The sequence below is a fragment of the Protopterus annectens genome, chromosome 16.part0, assembly GCF_019279795.1.
Source record: "Protopterus annectens isolate FY-2018-M chromosome 16.part0, PAN1.0, whole genome shotgun sequence".
NCBI lineage: Eukaryota > Metazoa > Chordata > Ceratodontiformes > Protopteridae > Protopterus > Protopterus annectens.
Window position 1 is genome coordinate 231,228,646 of NC_056750.1, and position 20,644 is coordinate 231,249,289.

Here is a 20,644-nt window from a genome sequence, read left to right on the forward strand (position 1 = left end):
ATACTTTAATATCAGTTAAAAGTTGTAGCGAGAGAGCTGATCTTAACAACATTTAGAAGGGTTCTTAACTATTGTTAAGCACCCTGCACATGCTGTTAAGATCACATCTGGTGCTAAGCACTAGATGCTGAATAGTGCCTGCTGGTAAACAACAGCAGTAGAACAGCTTTCTTTCAACTCCATTTCTGTCTGTTGTCTATAACAAAACAGCCACTAAAATTAGAATCCAGCTGCTTTCCTAAACAGGGAATATGTAAGGACATCTATTATCTCTATGGCTGTGCTTCCCAACTACTTTATTGGCACAACTAATTTTTTTCTGTTTGTTTGTTTTATCAGTAGCTAGTAGTACACAATGCAGATAAATGCACTACAAATAATTATGATCCCATCTCCAATCATAACTGAATAATATATGTTCTTGACATGGATGAGAAGATTCACCTCTTGAGTGAATACCTTGAACAAGTAATAAGCAGGTTACAACCAGAGACCTGATGATAATCCTCTATATCTTGACTATTTTTTGTCTGTTAGTTAATGATGTGGCTATGCACATTTTAATAGAAGTAATTTCATATTTAATTTGGTTATGTATATATTTATTTATTTATTTTCAGTAAGCCTTTTTAATAGTTTATAAAAATAATTGAAGAGCTTGAAATTGGAATATGTATCTAGTTTATTTGTTTTAAAATTTAAGATTTCTCTAATTTTATTTTGAGCGGAATGCATCTTATATTATTGTGGGCTCAGAGTGTGATGCTTGTAAATTTATTTTTGAAAACTAGTTTAGTTTTGTGTTTGTTAATTTTTTTTTTTATTTAATGCATTATAGACTTGTTTGTTCCTAAGACAGTGAGCCAGCCCATTCAGTCCCTTGCCAAGACATGAGCCTTACTAATCTAATATTCTCTAGCTGGGGTGAAAGCCTTTTGGCTCATTTGCTCCCCCATGATATGTGAGATGGAAGCAGGGTGGAGACCATGCTACTGGATGGAGTAAGCTCTAACCACTCCAGCCTAACCCTTTCCTGTGACTGCAGCTATAGGTGCTTCATCAGGAGATGTATATGTGTATCATGCATATATTCAATCCCATCTAGCCTCATGCAGCATGGCATCACTATAGTTCATAATGCTGCACACCACACTGTTCACATTTAGTAAATGGGCTGGACCACCTGTATCCCCAGGGTGATTGATCCCTCATCAGGCAATCATGTCTTCCCTTCTCACCATATGCATATGGCTTCCCAAGATGCTTATTAAACACAAGTCACCTGGAGTATAACCAGAGCTTTAAAACTCTGTGACAGAGAGCTGAACATAAATGATTCTCCTTTTCATACTTACTGCTGACCTGCACTCCTGCAGGCATGTAAGTGGTTTAATTTTTCATTCTTTACCTCAAGGTTAGGATATGAGCTGTCTCCGTAGTTTCATTTCCTTCTGCCTCCATGTGCATGCTGTGTGACTGTGACCAAGTCACTTAAGCATACAGTGCTCCTGGATCACCACTGAGAAGGGACATTTACATCTAGTGGTCTTACCTGGTTATCAAATATATTAAAAAAATCAGAGTTCTGCAAATGGACTAGAAACTTCATTTATTTATATGTGATTGATGTCACTTTACAGTAGATAACATGTTTGCTATGAACATGAAGAAGTCGATGATCCTGACAGCTGGTAAAGAGCAATACATTTTTTTCTAGGTGAAGAAGAGTTAGAACTAAAAGTGAGCTTTAGCCTGCTCAGATCAATAATTAGTAATAACATGACAAGAAGTCAAGAAATTTGACGATGACTCACTTTTAGCAGAGTGATCGTGAAACGTCTTCGAATGCAAAGCTGTATCTTTTTGTACAAAAATGTATTTGTCCAAGTTCTATTGTTTTTGTGAAGGCTACCTGCCTAGCTAGATAGAATTTTGTAGATAATTCTATGTCATTGTAAATATTAATATGATCCACAGGCGTGTTTTTACAAATGTAAAAAACTAAATGTAAGAAAACTGTGTGTTCTGAGCTTTAAAAATGTAACCACAGTGCACCCTGCTGGAAGAAAGCTGATAAGTGAACCATTTTTGTGAATGTTTGGTGTCAAACTTGGAGACGGGATGTCTGGAGTAAGAAATGATTTATATTGTATTAGAACAAGCATTAATTACTCAGTTTTATATGTAAAGTGTCCTTTATTGCTGTGGTTTCCTGGCAGGTGCAAAATTACAAACAAATGTTAAATTTTGAGTTATGTGAGCCTGAGAAACTTCAGCAGAGGTGTCAAAATGATGTAATATGAAATGATTCAGAAGTGATGTGTATATCAATTTAAGAGTATCTCAGACAGAAAGATTTGGCATTTTGGATTTTGTCTGAACCTGAACACATTAACTCACCAGCACTTGCTTGCTCTGTATGTAAGTAGTTTATTTAAAACTTAGTATTTCTCTTAGAGATAGAAAGAATATAGCCTGATTAGTTTAATTGTTTTCTATATCTCTGTCAGACTATCCTACAGTATTAGATTAAAGCTTTTTCCTGTGATTTCTGAACTCTGTAATGTCATTGTGTTGAATGAATAAGTATAGTCTTGTGTTTTTATTATTTATTAAATATTTTAAACCTTTCAACTGTGGCTGTTTTGTGTAGAGATAATTTAAGCTCTTTGAGAGTACGTTGCATGTATTTGGTCATACTGTCCAAGCCACTCCAATAGTCTTGCTGTTCAGTCACACTTACTATTTGGATAACAGTAATATTACACAGTGAAATTGGTCAACCTTTGGGAAGGGCCTTATATTAGCTGATAATAGTGGCTAGTGGCAGGAATTTCTACCTTATAGTCTGGGCAAAATGGAGGCGTAGCTGGAGAACATGTGCCAGCCTTCCCCAGGAGTGTATGTATGTTTGTATATAACTTGTATCTCAAAGTGTGTGTGTGTCAGCTACTTGGGCAGGGACACAAAGCACTGGTTGGACTGAGAGAGTGCTGGAGGTTTTGACTTGACCACTACGCTAAGATCTGGATCCTATAGTTGTGCCAGTGGGGAGTCTTATTGGGGATCTGGAGAGAAAGGGAGACACCAGCCCCATACTGACTGTGATCTCTGTGTGCTCTTAAGGGAAATTGTACTTTACTGTGTATGTACTTGCTATCCTCCCAATGTGCATGCCCCTCACTGGTGCTAGTGGTGAGGATTGAGGCTCCTTGATTAATGGGCCAGTGCACAGGTGTCACATATTAAGTGTTTGGCAGTGATGGGATATCCACATCAAATAGTCATTGTTTGATAGTGATGAGTTAGCCACATCACATACTAATTGGTTTGTAGTGGCGTGGTGTACAGTGATCACTGAAGCAGTTTTTGCACTCTAAATCAGCAACACAGTGAATGTTCAGAGTTTAGATCACACGTGTTTTATTTCTTTTGTTAGCTTAGTTAGTCAGGGAGAGCAGCAGAGGAGTACAGTAAGCTGACAAGGAGCCAGTTGGCTGAGATACACCTGGCTAAAGGACTGGTGCATGGAAACCTGACTAAAGCAGACATGATTGCAGCTTTGGTCACAGCTGCATCAGAGAATATCAACCAGGAGGACAATCAGGCTGGCCGTGGAGATGTACAAACTCAGAGAATGGACAGCTCAACCTTTCTGCAGAGGACTTAAAAATCCATTTGGAGCTAAAGAGACCTGAGTTGGAGGCCAGGTCATTTGGAAACAGAAGCAGCACAGAGACTGAGACATCTACAAGCTGAAGAGAATGAGAAACTGCCACGCCTGGAACCTGAGGAGAAGGAGAGGCAGGGGCAGTAGTAAAAGGAGATGCAGACTCTTTGCCAGAGTCATGGAGGTAATGGGGAAAGGAGTAACTGGACCCTAGAAGCACAAAAGGTCAGTTCATTTCTTCCGCAGTTTACAGAGGGGGATCATTTTTATAGCTTCATTCATATGTTTGAGAAGGTATGTAAACATTATGATGTTGACCAAAGGCTCTGGGTATGGTTCCTGACCCCCTTACTCCATGGTAAAGCTGTAAATGTGCTGTCTAAACTTTCTGATTGTGAATTTTTTGATTACACTGCTGTTAAGAATTGTTTGCTAGAATTTTTAAGCTAATACCTGAAGCTTATAGGAAAAAGTTTCATGAGCATAGACGCAAGGCAGATGAAAGTGTGTGTAAATGTGTTGCTGAACTAAGGACTTATTTTCATAGGTGGTTGAGTGGATGTCAGGTCACCACTTTTAAAGGACTGGCAGACTTTCTGGTGAGGGAACAAGCCATTAGCACTTTGCCTGAGGGCATAATGATCTGATTAGCTGATAGATGATGTGCTACTTCAGATGAGTTGGGGAAAAAGGAAGACCTATACCTAGCAAGCAGGGCATCACTGCACAGGTAAGGGACACCTGGTGCTGCTCATGTGTCTAGAGGAACCCAAGGTGGGCAGCCCAGAATGCCCCAACAGAATCTACCAGTAGCAGGGGAAGCCACTAGTCCAGGTACACATCTAGGACCTAGGGTTAAATGTTTTGAATGCAACCAGAGGGGCCATGTGGCATATAGATCTCCACAGACACAAGGTGGAGAACAAAAGGTGAGGGAGCCAGTAAGTGGGAAAGACAAAATGATAATAGTAGGTTGTCTTGAGACAATAGCGGTACCAAGCTACCATCCTGCAGATGTCCTGATAGGGAAGGATTTTGATGAGGCAGTACCATGTGTTAATGCAGTTACATGCAGTCAGGCTAGGAGACAAGCATGTAAGTCTGGTAGCCTGTGGGAGACCCAGACAGAGCACACACATGCAGCCAGGACTGGTGAGGTGGTTACTTCAAGGAGGGAGCTATGCTGTAGCAGTGAGACTGAAGGTGAGCCACAGCTGCTTGTGGGTTCTGATGTTCCCTTGGACAGAGTGTCTGCAAAGGTAGAGGTGAGAAGTAGAACCCAGGCTGACAGTGAGGCACCACGGTCAGAGGATGCCAGACGTCCTGAGGAAGGGGACGTGGGAAGTGTTACAAAGAGAGAGTTGAGAAAGGTTCATCTCTCAGATGCTACATTACAAGACCTGAGGCAGGTAGCTAGTGAGGCACCTGTTTCTCAAGGAAAGGGGGAATCTGTATACTGGGACAAAGGGTTACTGTACAGAGAGTGGATCCCTGAGGGAGGGCTAGAAGGTGAGAGAATACAGCAGTTGGTAGTGCCTAGAGCCTACCATCTGGCACTTTTAGCAATAGCCCATGATATTCCCTTTGCAGATCATATGAGCATAAAACAAACAAAGAGACGTATTATGCAGAACTTCTATTGGCCTGGAATTTCCAAAAATGTAACAGGGTACTGCAGGACCTGTGAACAGTGCCAAAAACTAGGCAAGGCAGAAGACAAAGGGAGAGCTCCTTCAGAGGATAGCTATGGATATTGTTGGGACTCTGAGTACCCCAAGTTCCACAGAGAAAAAGTATATTCTAGTGGTAGTAGATTATGCTACAAGATACCCTGAGGCAATGGCTTTGTCCTCCATTAAAGCAGAAAAGGTGGAAAATGCTTTGTTAGAGATTTTCAGCAGGGTAGGTTTCCCAAAAGAAATACTGTCTGATAGAGATGCCAATTTCATGTTAGACCTGCTGGCTTGTCTGTGGAAGTACTATGTGGGGTGAAGCACCTGAAGACCACCCCCTACCATCCCCAGACTAATGGTCTTGTTGAGAGGTTAAACTCTACACTCAAGTCCATGCTACGGGCATTTGCAGACCAGTTTAAGAGGGAGTGGGACAAATATTTGCCCCATCTGTTGTTTGCTTACAGAGAGATTCCCCAGGAATCCATTGTTTTTTTCACCCTTTGAGCTGCTGTATGGGCATAGGGTGAGAGGACCTCTAGATTTAACTGAAGATGAGTGGGAGGGTGAGTGTGAATCTCACCAGGAGTCTGTTGTGGAATATGTCCTAAACCTCAGGACAAGGCTCAGGAAACTCATGGGCTTGGCCCAGGAGAACCTGGCAGAAGGCCAACAACAGAAAAAGGTCTGGTATGACAGGAATGCTTTAGCTAGAGAGTATGCTGTGGGGCAGCAGGTAATGGTTCTCATTCCTGTCAGACACAACAAGCTGCAATCAGCTTGGGAGGACCCTACAAGGTGATAAGGAAGGTCAGTGATGTTAACTACATGGTAGAACTACTAGGCAGGAGGCAGGGGCACAAATTGTACCATGTTAACATGATGAAACCTTACCATAATAGGGAGGCCCTTGTACTGATTGGATTGCAGGAGGAGTCTGAGTGAGATTTGGTGGCTGATCTCCTCAGTGAGGCTCGGACTGACACCTCAGTGGAAGGGGTAGCAATGTCCCAGCAGCTATTTCCTACCCAGGTCCAAGAAATCTGAGCAGTATTACAGGAGTTTGGGGACATGTTCACTGGGAAATCAGGGTGCGCCCACCTGGTGCAGCACCAGGTGAATACAGGACCCCAAACACTTATTAGGCAGGCCCCTATAGGGTGCCTGAGAGAGTAACAGATGCTGAGGGAGGAGATACAGGAAATGTTGTAACTAGGGGTAATTCAAGAGTCCAACAGTCCCTGGGCCTACCCAGTGGTGCTGGTGCTAAAGAAGGATGGCAGCACCAGGTTCTGTGTGGACTACAGGAAATTAAATAGTCACGTAGTGTCAGATGCTTACCCCATGCCTAGGACAGATGAAGCTCTAGAGCAGCTGAGTGGGGCTAAGTATCTTACCACCACTGATCTTACCAAGGGTTACTGGTAGGTTCCCTTGACTCCCAGTGCTAGAGAAATGTCAGCCTTTGTGACTCCTTTTGGCTTGTATGAGTTCACAAAGATGCCCTTTGGGATGAAAAATGCCCCAGCAACTTTCCAGACTCTGGCAGATTATATCCTAGCAGGAGCAGGAGGGTTGCCCTTTCTTACCTAGATGATATTGCCATCTACAGCCATTCCTGGCAAGAGCACCTTCAGCATGTCAGGGAGGTGCTGGGCAGACTACAGAGGGCAGGGTTGACCATTAAGGGCAGTAAATGTCAAGTGGGTATGGCAGAGGTAACCTACCTGGGACACAGAGTGGGGAGTGGTAAGATTAGGCCAGAACCGGCCAAAATGGAAGCCATTCAGGCATGGCCTGCACATGTTACCAAAAAGCAGGTAAGGGCATTCTTAGGGACACCAGGGTACTACAGAAAGTTCGTCCCCAGTTATAGTACCATAGCTGCTCTCCTCACAGACCTGACAAGGAAAAACATGCCAGATAAGGTAGTGTGGACCCCAGCATGTAAGCAGGCATTCCAGAAGCTTAAAGAAACTTTGGGAGGACCCCCATGTTAGCCAGTCCCAAGTACAGCAAAGAATTTGTTGTGCAGGTGGATGCTTCAAACCATCAGGTGGGGGTTGTACTTAGCCAGATTTCTTCAGAGGGAGAAGAGCACCCAGTAGTTTATTTCAGTCGTAGGCTTCAACCCAGGAAGGAATGCTATGCAGCTGTAAAAAGGAATATCTAGCCATAGTGTGGGCACTGCAGAACCTTCAGCCTTATTGATATAGAGAAAATTCACTGTAGTTACAGATCACAATCATCTGACATGGTTACACCGAGCCAGCCAGCAGAATTCCATGTTACTAAGGTGGAACCTAAGGTTGCAAGCATGATATATCAGTTCAGCACCGCACCGCAGTGGGATTAGCAATGCCAACGCTGATGGACTTGGGATTAGCAACGCCAACGCAGATGGACACTCAAGACAGGGAATAGAGTATAGTACACTCAGATAGACCTAACCCTCTCAAGCAACGTTTCTCACGGGTCACTTGAAAAACTAGCTTGAGTTCTTCAGGGGGGGGTGGATATGTGAAGGCTGCCAACCTAGCTAGATAGAATCTTGTAGATAATTCTATGTCATTGTAAATATTAATATGATCCACAGGTGTGTTTTTACAAATTTAAGAAAAGTAAATGTAAGAAAACTGTGTTATATGTTCTGAGCTTCAGTAATGTAACCACAGTGTACCCTGCTGGAAGAAAGCTGATAAGTGAAGCATTTTTGTGACTGTTTGCTCTCAAGCTCAGAGACAGGATGTCTGTACTAAGAAATTATTTATACTGTCTTGTAACATGAGTTAATTATGAGGTTTTATATGTAAAGTGTCCTTTATTGCTTTGGTTTCCTGGCAGGTGCAAGATTACAAATAAATGTTAAATTTTGAGTTCTGTGAGCCTGGGAAACTTCAGCAGAGGTGTCAAAAATGCTGTAATGTGAAATGACTCAGCAGTAATGTGTATATCAATTTAAGACTATCTCAGAGAGAAAGATTTGGCATTTTGGATTTTGTCCGAGCCTGAACACATTAACTCGCCAGCACTTGCTTGCTCTGTATGTAAGTAGTTTATTTAGAACTTAGTATTTCTCTTAGAGATAGATAGAATATAGCCAGATTAGTCTAGTTGTTTTCTATTTTTATGTCAGACTATCCAAAAGTATTGCTTTAAAGCATTTTCCTGTGATTTTTGGACTCTGTAATGTCATTGTGTTGAATGAATAAGTATTGTCTTGTGTTTTTATTATTTATTAAATATTCTTAAACTTTTCAACTGCGGCTGTTTTCTGTAGAGATAATTTAAGCTCTTAGAGAGTACTTGCATGTATTTGGTCATACTGTCCAAGCCACTCCAATATTCTTGCTGCTCAGTCACACTTACTATTTGGATAACAGTAATATTACACAGTGAAATTGGTCACCCTTTGGGAAGGTCTTATAGTAGTTGATAATAGTGGTTGGTGGCAGTGATTTCTACCTTATAGTCTGGGCAGGAAGTGGACATAGCTGGAGAACATGTGCCAGCCTTCCCCAGGAGTGTCTGTATGTTTCTATATAACTCATATCTCAAAGTGTGTGTGTGTGTGTGTGTGTGTGTGTGTGTGTGTGTGTGTGTGTGTGTGTGTGTGTGTGTGTGTGTCAGCTACTTGGGCAGGGACATGAAGCACTGGTTGGACAGAGAGGGTACTGTAGGTTTTGGCTTGACCACTAGGCTGAGATCTGGACCCTATAGTTGTGCCAGTGGGGAGTCTTATTGGGGATCTGGAGAGAAAGGCAGAAATCAGCCCCATATTGACTGTGGTCTCTGTGTGCTCTTAAGGGAAATTGCACTTTACTGCATGCGTACTTGTTATCCTCCCAATGTGCACACCCCTCACTGGTGCTAGTGGTGAGGATAGAGGCTCCTTGATTACTGGGCCCGTGCATGGGCGTCACAGTTTTCACTAACATTGTATGGATACAGATGTTGGACAGTGAGGCAACATGACAAAATGAATTTGGATGCTTTTGGATTATGATAATGGTAAAGAATATTGCAAAATCCATGGACTCCCCCCCCCCCCCTTTAAAAACAGAGTTAGAAGAGAATAAGCCTAAGTATTTCCTGGATGCTAAGATGACATGACTTTGGCTTTCATACTTCTAACCTATTGTGAAGAGAAGGGTAATTAGGAAAAAAATTCATGCTTGGCAAAGTTGAATGTAAAGTACAAAGTAAATGTAAAACCGAAAAAACACAGTGCAATGGATTGGTACAATAACTACAGTAATGGGGTAGGAAAGGGGAAGAAAGAGGTAATTAGGAACATATTTTTGGGAGTGTAATAAGTTGGCAGACTTTAAACATTCCCTGTGGGCTACTCTGTCAGAAATACTGGGTGAGCAAATTGGTGTAACTAAGGAAATAAATGTATTTATTTATTTATTTATTCATTCATTCATTCATTAATTCATTCATTCATTCATTTATTCATTTATTTATTTATTTATTAGCTATGATACAGAATTGGAATTGCCTAGACATAGTAAGGTCTTTTTTTTCGAATTTAATTTTTATTGGTTTTTGTAAGATTTATACAAAGGAAAAACAAAAACATAACAAAAAAAATGTGTATATTACATACAAAAATCAGTCTTTGCTATACAAAGAGATTGTAACAATGTGAGTAAGCATACATATTCTACCATAGCAGGGCAATAACTAGGAAAATAAAATAAAAATAAAAGGAGAAGAAGGATTAACTACTATCCTAAACACCCAGGGTTGCTGTAACAAAACATAAACCTTAGGGGTAGATAGTAATAAAGAGACCTCCTTATAATAACTAATGTGATACAAGGGTATATTGTTAGAATAATACTTTTTACACTATTTATAACTATTTACAACTTGGATGCCTTGACAAGTATATAAAGGGGCATCTCACTAATGTGATTAACAAAAGAGTATCGTCAGTATTTATTTGTTTTAAGACTAGAAAATTTGCATACAAAGGTCTTCACAGATTATGTTTATAGTAATGAATGTTGTATGATGATTACTTTGTTTGAATTATGTCAAAGAGACTGCACCAGTAGTTCTGGAAATAGTCTTTTTTTTTTTTTACTGCTAGAGCAAAGTTTATGTGCAGATATATACTTAATTGCCATTGTTTTAAAATACCCCCAAGAGATGCCTCAGGGGATTACCCAGTTCTTAGCTATAAAGTATTTGAGAAGAGCACACACAGTTATTAGGATGTGTCTCCGAACTCCTGTTAAAGGTTTAGGAATTGTATTCAGGATTGTGGTTTGCCAGGAGAAGGTAGTCTTCTCGTAGCCCATTTTTTCCAGTTGAGCTCTAATGGAGCACCATCATTTATATATGTTTTTACAACTCCAGAAGATGTGGAGTATATTTGCATGCTGGAGGGAACAGAAATGATATGCTAGATTATTATTGTACCCAAATTTTAATAGGACTGCTGAAGTGTAGTATGAGTTATTATTGATCATAAGCTGGGTATAAATTAAACTCTTAAAAGGGGTTATATTTAGGGTGTTCTAAATTGCTTCATATTTGGACTCAGTAGAAATTTCTCCTTGTATGTCATCCCAGTAGATGGAGTATAGAAGCGATTGTTGATATTTGATGCTTATTAAGAGCTTGTAGGTATGAGATTTTGTTCCTAAGGGAAAGGGTTTTGATAATTGATTGTGTTAGAGTTACCTCCTAATCGCTCACTTTGGTGTTAGCAAATTTTTGTTTTATTAATGAATTAAGTTGTCTTAACATGGGGTCATATCTACTTGGGGCCCCAAAGAGTTCTTTGACAGCAGCAAAGTTCGTAGGATGGTAAAATTGCCATACTGTGGCATTTTTAATTATGGGAAGGCTAGATAGATCTATCATGTCATTATTGGTTTTTATTTTTGGGTTTAGGTGAATTGGTTGAAGAACAAGGATCATATCCTATAGATTAACAGACCGCAGCAATGCTTGAAAGATGTTAATTTTATTTTTTTAATGCAGGTAGAATTTTAGATTTGTATTCACTATTAAGCATTAAATAATGGCTAGAGTGAGGGTTTAATTTGATTGATTGTATATACTTGCACCAGATTTTGACCCACATTGAGGTCCATGTATCAACCAATGGTTCCTAGTTCGCAATTTGGATTAAACGGTTTGCATTCATTATATTATAGTATAGATTCAAATCGGGGTGGCTCAAAACACCTTTTTCTTTTGGGAGTATTAGTTTTTTATAAGAGATTCTGGTTGTTTTAGGGAACCAAAGGAATTCAGAGATGGTGGTTTCCATTTTACTGAAAAAATGTTGGGGTATATTTAGGTTTATGGACTTTAGATGAAATAATATCCTAGGGAGAATGCATAGTAAGTTCTTGCCAAGTTTAAATTTTGGTGGTTGGCAAAAAAAAAGCAATTACTAGAAAATGGAAATCAAAGTCTAAATCAACTGTACTAGAAGTAATGATTATAGTAACAGAGGTACAATAACTGGAAGTAGGATCTTTAGAAAAGGATAGGGCCAAATTAAATGATGGGAATAATACATGAAGAATAACATTTTGGAGGAGGAATTAGGTTTGAGAGAAGGCATAAATTGAATGAGCTACATAATATTTGATTGATAGTGACTGTACAGATGATTATATGTGATGTATAACATTTGCAACTGAAAACTTGCAACTTGCAGCTAAATATGTTGAAAAAAAGAAAAACAAACAAAAAAAAATTATTATCCTTGTTTCCCGTCTTTCCTGACCTAGAGTAGTCCAAATACAGGCTTTGCTGTATTCTGGACTTTTGGAAATTTCCTGTGTTGTCCATTTCCTTTCTTGGATAGAGGGAGGTTTCTTTGTTCACCAGTGGCAGTGGGGAACTTAGAGCAGCCTATCTATCCCTGGAGGAGTGTTCCCAGCACAAGAATCTGGTAGTCTATTGGCCATTTTGGACCAATTTCTAGCTGTTTCAAATCCCCCTGTATAAAACCCGCTTTGGCGAGGTTTTTGCGCTTGTTACTACTCAGCCAAGCTCCTCGTGGTCCTGCAGAGTGGTGCTAGCAGCAGAGAGGCTAAAAGAGCGACTGCTAACCTGATAAAAGTGTTTTTCCTGCTACTACCTGGGCGACTGTCCGATCTAGCTAAACTGCAAATATTTCTCTTCTTGAACTGTTTTAAACTGTCTAAAGTTGTTTTTTCACCTGCACTTTTAAAGTTTGTCCTGTTTGTTGCATTTACTTGTTGAGGCTACACACTCAAGTGCGCTAGCCTGTGTTACATATTTATTGCAATTTCCTGCTGTTTGTTGCAAAAAGAAAAAAAAAAGTTATCCTTGTTTCCCATCTTTCCTGACCTAGAGTAGTCCAAATACAGGCTTTGCTTTATTCTGGACTTTGGAAAGTTCCTGTGTTGCCATTTCCTTTCTTGGATAGAGGGAGGCTTCTTTGTTCACCAGTGGCAGTGGGGAGCTTGGAGCAGGCTATCTGTCCCTGGAGGAGTGTTCCCAGCACAGGAATCTGGTAGTCTGTTGGCTGTTTTGGGCCAATTTCTAGCTCTTTCAAGTCCGCCTGTATAAAACCCGCTGTAGCGGCTTTGCGTGATTTTGTGCATAGTGCTTCATCGAGCAGCGCTTATTTGGGTTTGAGCCTTGGAACTAATCTAGTTCTCATAATAAACACCCTATTCCTATGCTAAAGCCTAGCACTTGCTCACTAAAGCAATTATATAAGTCAGCACTAAAAATTAAAAGCACTACACCCTCACAAACTCCCCTTGAGTAACTTGTTCCCCATTGGCCCTTTTTTCAATTATAAAGGAATTCCCAATACTATTCTAGCATGTCCAAAGGTCAGTTGTCAATCTCCTCTCCGGTCCAGCTGGTGAACCTGGGAATCTTGAGGCAATGTTACAACTGCCTAATGTACACAGACAACCCTCTCCTCCTCCCAACAAATTCCAACACATGTGAGAAATGCAACCATATAGCCAAACTGGAGGCTAAGCTCTCTCAACTCAGTACTGGCGTAACCAGTCAGGAGGAGAAGGAAACCACACTCACTACAATTCCAGTCTCACATAGACCTACCACGACAGCAAACCAAACACATAAACACACAAAACATACTTGGAGGCTCTAAATAAAAATCTGCCTAAGCAGCAAAGACCTCCAAAGCAGACACCCAAGCAACCGCTACCCCAAAACAAAACACATGCAACACATAGCTCACAAAGCCAGTGTGCGAACAGTCACAGCCCTTAAGGCTAAACAACACACCTGATACACTTGTAATAGGTGACTCTATCATCAGGCACACTGGCGTCCCGCTCACCAGGCTGAACAAGGAGAAGGTCACGGTGAGCTGCCTATCGGGTGCTAGGATCCGCCACATAACACAAGCACTCAGGTCACTCCAAGGCAAGTACAAATATGACTCAGTCATTGTCCATGCTGGTGTGAATGACCTGAGACGTACCTCCCTGGACTACATGAAAAGAGACATAGAGGAGCTCTCTGGGCATGTAGCCCAGGCCGGTATGACCCTGACCTTGAGTAGCATCTTACCCTCACCAAGAATGATGCCACAATATGAAGACAAGATGATCAGTTTCAACAATTGGCTTAAGTATTGGTGTCATTCAAAGGGGATCCAATGCCTGTCAGCTTGGGATGATATGCACGACAAGCCACGATGCTTTGCTAGGGACGGCTTGCACCTGTCACCCTGGGCTTTCGGATATTGGCAAAGGCTCTTGCTACCCCCATAGTGCCTTTTTAGGCAAGGCTCAAAAGACAAACCCACCTCCATAGGTATCACAAGGGATAAGAAACTAAGAGTAATGCTACTCAACGCTAGAAGTCTAAACCTCAAGATGCACGCTCGAAACTCTCCTTAGCATGGAGAACATCGATATCTGTGCAGTAACAGAAACCTGGTTCAGGACTCCCGAGAGCACCCCAGCACTACCAGGTTATACCTCATACCATGCTTTTCGGCCCCAAAACTTGGACCGAACCACAAAAGGAGGGGAGTATCGATATTCATCAAAGATACCCACACCTCCAGGTTGGTGGCAAAGCACGAAGCATCAGAGACTATCCATGTGCAACTAACAGTGGGTAAAACTGCCTTCCAGTTTATAGCCTTCTACAGACCACCCTCCCAAACCCAGGAACCCCACTCGGCCTTCCTGAAAACACTGGAAAATATGAAGGTCTCTCCAAACACCATTATACTGGGCGACTTCAACTACCCAAACATAGATTGGGAGCATTACTCTAGCTCCAACACCCTTGCCCAAAGGTTCCTAGAATTCATAAACTCAAATGCTATGGAACAACTTGTTACCACTCCCACAAGAGGGGAAAACATACTGGACCTGATCATCACCAACATGGGGACTCTATGCTCCAGACCAGAAGTGTATCCCTCACTGGTAAAATCAGACCATAAACTGATCTCATTGGATATTCACATCCCGACCCCACCCCCTGCCCAGAAAACCACAGTGAAAAACTTCTCTAAAGCAAATTTCACACTCCTCAAAACCGAGGTGGAATCCTTCAAAGCCCCCAGGCCTGTGGAAAATACGGCCCAGACCGCAGAATCCTTTATAAATGCATTCTATGAACACCTTCAGGAATGCATGGATCATGCAATCCCAAATAAAACCAAGACCCAATCCTCCAAAGGCAGACGACCTCTCTGGTGGACCCCAGCCATAAACAAACTATACAATAAAAGGAGGAAGCTACTACATGATAGAGCAAAATCCCAAAAAGGGAAGGCATCTCTGATCAGTATTAGCAAAAAACTAAGGGCACTCATAAAATCGTCAAAGGCCAGCTTCGAGAGAAAAATTGCACAGGACACTAAAGATAATCACAAGGCTTTCTTTAGTTATGTTAGGAACCTGGGTGGGAATTCCCAGATATGCTCAGAATTAGTCCAAAATGACAAAAATACACTGATCCCACAGACATTGCCAACATCCTAGCTGACAGGTTCAGCGCAAACTTCTCCCCTCCCCACCAAAAGGGCAAATATCTATCCCAGCAGAGTGCTGCCCCTGACATCTCAGATGCTCAGGTGAGAGCTGCCCTCTGCAAAGCAAAAAACAGCATCAATGGGACCAGACGGTGTCCCAGGCTGCGTCCTACATGAACTCCAAGAAGAGCTAAACCCAAACATAAAACTACTGTTCAATCTCAGCCTTACTACAGGATATGTACCCAAAGAGTGGCGTACAGCAACAGTGGTCCCTCTCCACAAAGGTGGTGCCTCAACGGACCCTGGAAACTATCGCCCCATAAGCCTGACTAGCTTGGTCTGCAAAGCTATGGAAAGGATCATCATGGACCTCATAAATAAAGATATTGGGGACCTAAAGACACTGGATCCTACCCAGTTTGGCTTTGTTAAGGGCAGATCCTGCCTCTTAAACCTGGTTGACTTTTGAAACAGTCACCAAGGCCATTGACGAAGGGAAGGTGGTCCACACAGCCTATCTGGACCTCGCAAAAGCCTTCGATACAATACCCCACTCAGGCATTATAGATAAGCTCACCAGCTTAAATATAAACCCCTATGTCACTAGATGGGTTGCAAACTGGCTCAAGGACAGAACCCACATGGTTAGAATTGCTGGAGCCATGTCAGACTCCAAACCAATTACAAGTGGCGTCCCACAAGGCTCAGTCCTGGGACCTCTCTTGTTTGGTATATATTTTTCGGAGGTACAGGCCAACATGGAAGGACTGTGGCTGACCAAGTTCGCAGATGACTGCAAACTGGGCACCATAATCGACTCTTCAGCTGACACAAGCATCCTCCAAAAGGGCCTCATAGAAACAGACAACTGGTGCCAGAGCCATGGTCTCAAGATAAATGCCAAAAAGTGTATAGTCATCCCCTTTGGCAAAAACAAAGTGCCCACAAATTACCACATAGGTGGTAATCCATTAAGTACAGAAGAAGTCATTAGGGACCTGGGGACCCAAGTTGATAGCAATCTCTCATTTGACAACCACGTGGCCAAAGTGGTTAGAAAAACATTTTATATAGCCCACCTAATCATGAAGGGATTCACATCTAGATTAGGAGAGGTCATCGTGCCTCTTTACTCATCCCTCATCAGGCCCATAATCGAGTACAATGCCCCTTTTGGGATGTACCTTACCAAACACCTGCAGCAACTGGAAAGACCCCAAAAGTACCTCACCAAGAAGATCAAAGGGCTCAAACAGATGCCATATGCTACCCGGTTAAAGAAACTCCAGCTCTACTCAGTGGCATACCGCCTGCTCAGAGGTGACCTGTGCCTGACGTATAAGGCCATGTCCAACCCGGAATTAAGGGACATGCTGCACCTCAAAAAATCCAAATCCCATCGAGCTACACGCTCGAGAGACTTGAACCTCAGCACTGAAATAAATAGGACATGCTGGAGGGACAGATTCATAACCCAGAGGCTCCCTTCACTATGGAATAAAATCCCAGTCCAGGTTAGGCAGAGTCCCTCATTGACTCTCTTCAAGAGGAATCTTGATGAGTGGATGGGAGATCATAGGTTTACCCCGGGTATCACTTCTGTGTCACTGTTAGACAGAGGCACAGTATACTAACCTCGAAAAAGGGCATAGCAAAATTAATTTAAAATGGGTGGCAAAAGCCAAACATACTCTGGCTAGGCTTATAAATGCCCTAGGGCAGATAGCCTAGTATGAACCTATGAACCTATGAACCTATGAAATATGTCAGTATAGTTTGTTTCCATTTATATAAATGTATGATTGCCTATGTCATAAGTGATAATTCAATAAGGATGTTTCTTGTTTAAAAAATAATAATAACTTCAGTAATGGATGTCCCCTATCAGTGACTGGTCATCTGATTCAAGATAGAACTCAGTCAGGACATCTAACTGTGCATTCACTATGAATCAGCATTCAACTCAGTGGCACATAATAACAAGATGTTTGTATGGCCCCATGTACTTGAGTTGGTGGTAGCTCAGGTAGCTATAACAGCTCTCAAGAGCCCTATTGAAAAGAGCAGGGGAAGTTTCCTAAAGCTTTGGCCAAATTTCTGCTACTAGTATAATACCTCCTGGGTCTCCCCTAAAAAGTGGCCACTAGCCTGTTAACACTAACCTGGTCAACAAAGCATAAATACATAAATAAAAATAAAAAAATAAATATGCAAAATCAGATCTAATGATTAGTACATTCTTTACTATTTGGCTACTGTTCCCAGAATCTTGACTACATTTTATAGTGTTCATATGTTACCCTGAAAATTAATTTTTACCATTGTTAATAGTCTTGTGTTTTCAGCATTAATGCTTATTATTTTTGATATTGGCTTTGTTATTCTCCATAAGATTGCCACCCTTCTACATTTCCTTTTGAGATTTTAGAATTCTATTAACGTGAACATTATGGAATGGCACACCATAGCAGTTGTACCAGCAGGAGGGCAGGTTAGAGATTCAGGGAAAGAATGTGCAGCAGCATTACCCTAACCAGGGCAGAAGGAGGAGTAACACATTGCAGTACTGGAAAAGAGGGAGCATCTGGTCCACAACTACGGGCCATGACACAGAAAAGGCAGAATATAACAATGCATATGGGACTGGCATACTATGCATCAGACGTCACCATGCATAGACAGGTTAGTGGTAGGCAGGGTACCGTCATCATTACTGCACAGATCAATGAACACAATGATAGGTGATTACAGCAGTACAATTGGATGGACACAATGATAGGTGATTGCAGCTGTACAATGCGATGGACACAGTGATAGGTGATTGCAGCAGTACAATGCGATGGACACAATGATAGGTGATTGCAACAGTACAATGCAATGGACACAGTGATAGGTGATTGCAGCAGTACAATGAGATGGACACAGTGATAGGTGATTGCAGCAGTACAACGCAATGGACACAGTGATAGGTGATTGCAGCAGTACAATGTGATGGACACAGTGATAGGTGACTGCAGCACTACAATGTGATGGACACAGTGACAGGTGATTCCAGCAGTACAATGCAATGGACACATTGATAGGTGATTGCAGCAGTATAATGAGATGAACACACTGATAGGTGATTGCAGCAGTACAATGCGATGGACACAGTCATAGGTGATTGCAGCAGTACAATGTGATGGACACAGTCATAGGTGATTGCAGCAGTACAATGTGATGGACACAGTGACAGGTGATTACAGCAGGACAATTTGAGGTACAATCATGGGATGTAAACACAATAATTACATACTCTGAAAGGTTGTGAGGAGTTACAGATCACAGCCTACAAAGATGGAGTTGATCAGCCATGATGTGACTGTTGGCGGTATTCACTGTGCAGGCCATGACAGGAAAGGGTGGATCTATGATACCATTTGCAAGCACCTTGACAGTGAGACCCATGTGTTTATTCTGTTGAGTGCCATTGCCTGTGACCTGGATATTAACTGTAATAGTTGGCATCAGGTTGTGAGTCCACAGGCAATAGGGATGGGGTAGAACTATAGGACAATGCATTTGAAGCCTGATAAGGCATCCCTGGTGTTGTCCCAGAGGGATAACCATGTCCAGTGGGTGCAAGCTGTCAGCCAAAAGGCAACAGTGATGCTACCTTATTGACAGTCTGCATAGTGTGACCTGGGATGGTCTGTGACCAACTTTCACACATCCAGACCCTCCCACAGCTATGGACTGTATGGCCTAAACAGGCAGCTTGGACGGAAGCTACAATATATTTCAGGAAGGGACCTGTGTAGGTTATACTTTGCACAACTGATCTCAACATCATCATGGACTCCCTGACCTTGTTTTCTATGCCATGTTGCAGATGGTGCTTGCCATCCTGCAAGTCATGTAGTGCACTTACCATCTCTAACCTGCACATCTTATCATTAATGCATGTTATCCTGTTCACTTACATGGCTGCCAAAACTGAAATAAATAAAAAGGAAGCAAACATATTAATTTCAGCTTTTACTTTTCTTGAATGGGTGGATATTAAGGCACATAGTACACTGAATTGTTATTGTTAAATATATGAACTACAGGCATATATTATCCTTACATATATGTTTATCGTGGTCATTAAGTTTTATGTTTTTTTGTGGATAATACTGAAATCACTGTAATGGCAGTATCAGAGTTACTAATGCAAGGCCTACAAACTTTCATGAAGAAAAATCTGAAGGAGCAGCTTTAGGATACCATTAGACAAAGTATTCCCACCAAACTACTAAACAATAATGTTGATTCTTTAAATTATTTCAGTCATTTTGAGTTCCAGAAGACAAGAGTAGGGTGAAATCTGTGTGAAATTTTAAATTTGACCCTACATAACTGAGGGAGAGAAGTAGAGTTTTACATACATATAACATGCATCAGTTCCTGTACGGCATGAGTAGAAACGTCAGTCACTGTGTCACTCACTGCGCAGAAGTAAACTGCCGAGTCAGACAGCTGGGTACTGGAGATGCTTAGGAATGTAGAAAGTTCAGAAATGTTATACTATGATGTGAAGCGTCCTTTTGTTGCATTCATTTTATAGTTGTTCATTTGAAGTTCTAAATATTTCATAGGTCCCTTTGGTTTTTGCTGATACCAGTATAAGTCTGGAGACGTGTTAGATGTTGTTTTGAAATTACAGGACAAAGTGACATCATCCCCTTCATGTATAGTTTTACTTAATTCTGTTTGCTTCACTTCATCTCCTTTTATGACACCTGCCAAAATAACAAAAAAAGTATGTTCAGAGAGGTCTGTTGTATTACAGAAACATGTAATTCTGCTGCTGATGGGTTATAAGAGTAGATAAAATTGCAGCATCATGCTACATCATTGTATACATTGCATGAGACACAATAATTTTCTAAAGAACTCACCTAACAGAAGAAAATTGAGGCAGACAGAATACTGAAAGGCCAGGGCAATGCAGGATTTCAGTATCACAACACAGATATCAAGTACCATTGCTAAAATATTGAGTTGCTTCCTTTAAAGAACTGCAGCTACTGACTTCCCCACAATTCTAACAGTTATATAAGGGGATTCATATGCATGTTTATCAGTTGTGGGAAGGAACAGAAATCGTTTCCGTTTGCAGTGTCACATGGTATAACTTGTTATTGTAACTCTTATTAGCAGACAGTATGACTAAGGTTTCTACAAAGGACTGTAAGAATGAGAAAAATGAAAGTATTTTATGAAAATGAAGCATTTTTAATCTTTGTTTTATTTTGCAGTTTATATTGTTTTATCCAAGCATCTACATGCATCACA

At 41.3% G+C, this 20,644-nt stretch overlaps 1 gene segment (V, D, J or C); it reads right to left on the reverse strand.

The window, feature by feature from the left end:
* Positions 1-19,342: 19,342 nt before the first annotated feature.
* Positions 19,343-20,359, reverse strand: LOC122791050. The segment is given in 2 exon segments: positions 19,343-20,088; positions 20,248-20,359. Coding segments are annotated over 2 exon segments (303 nt in total).
* Positions 20,360-20,644: the final 285 nt, after the last annotated feature.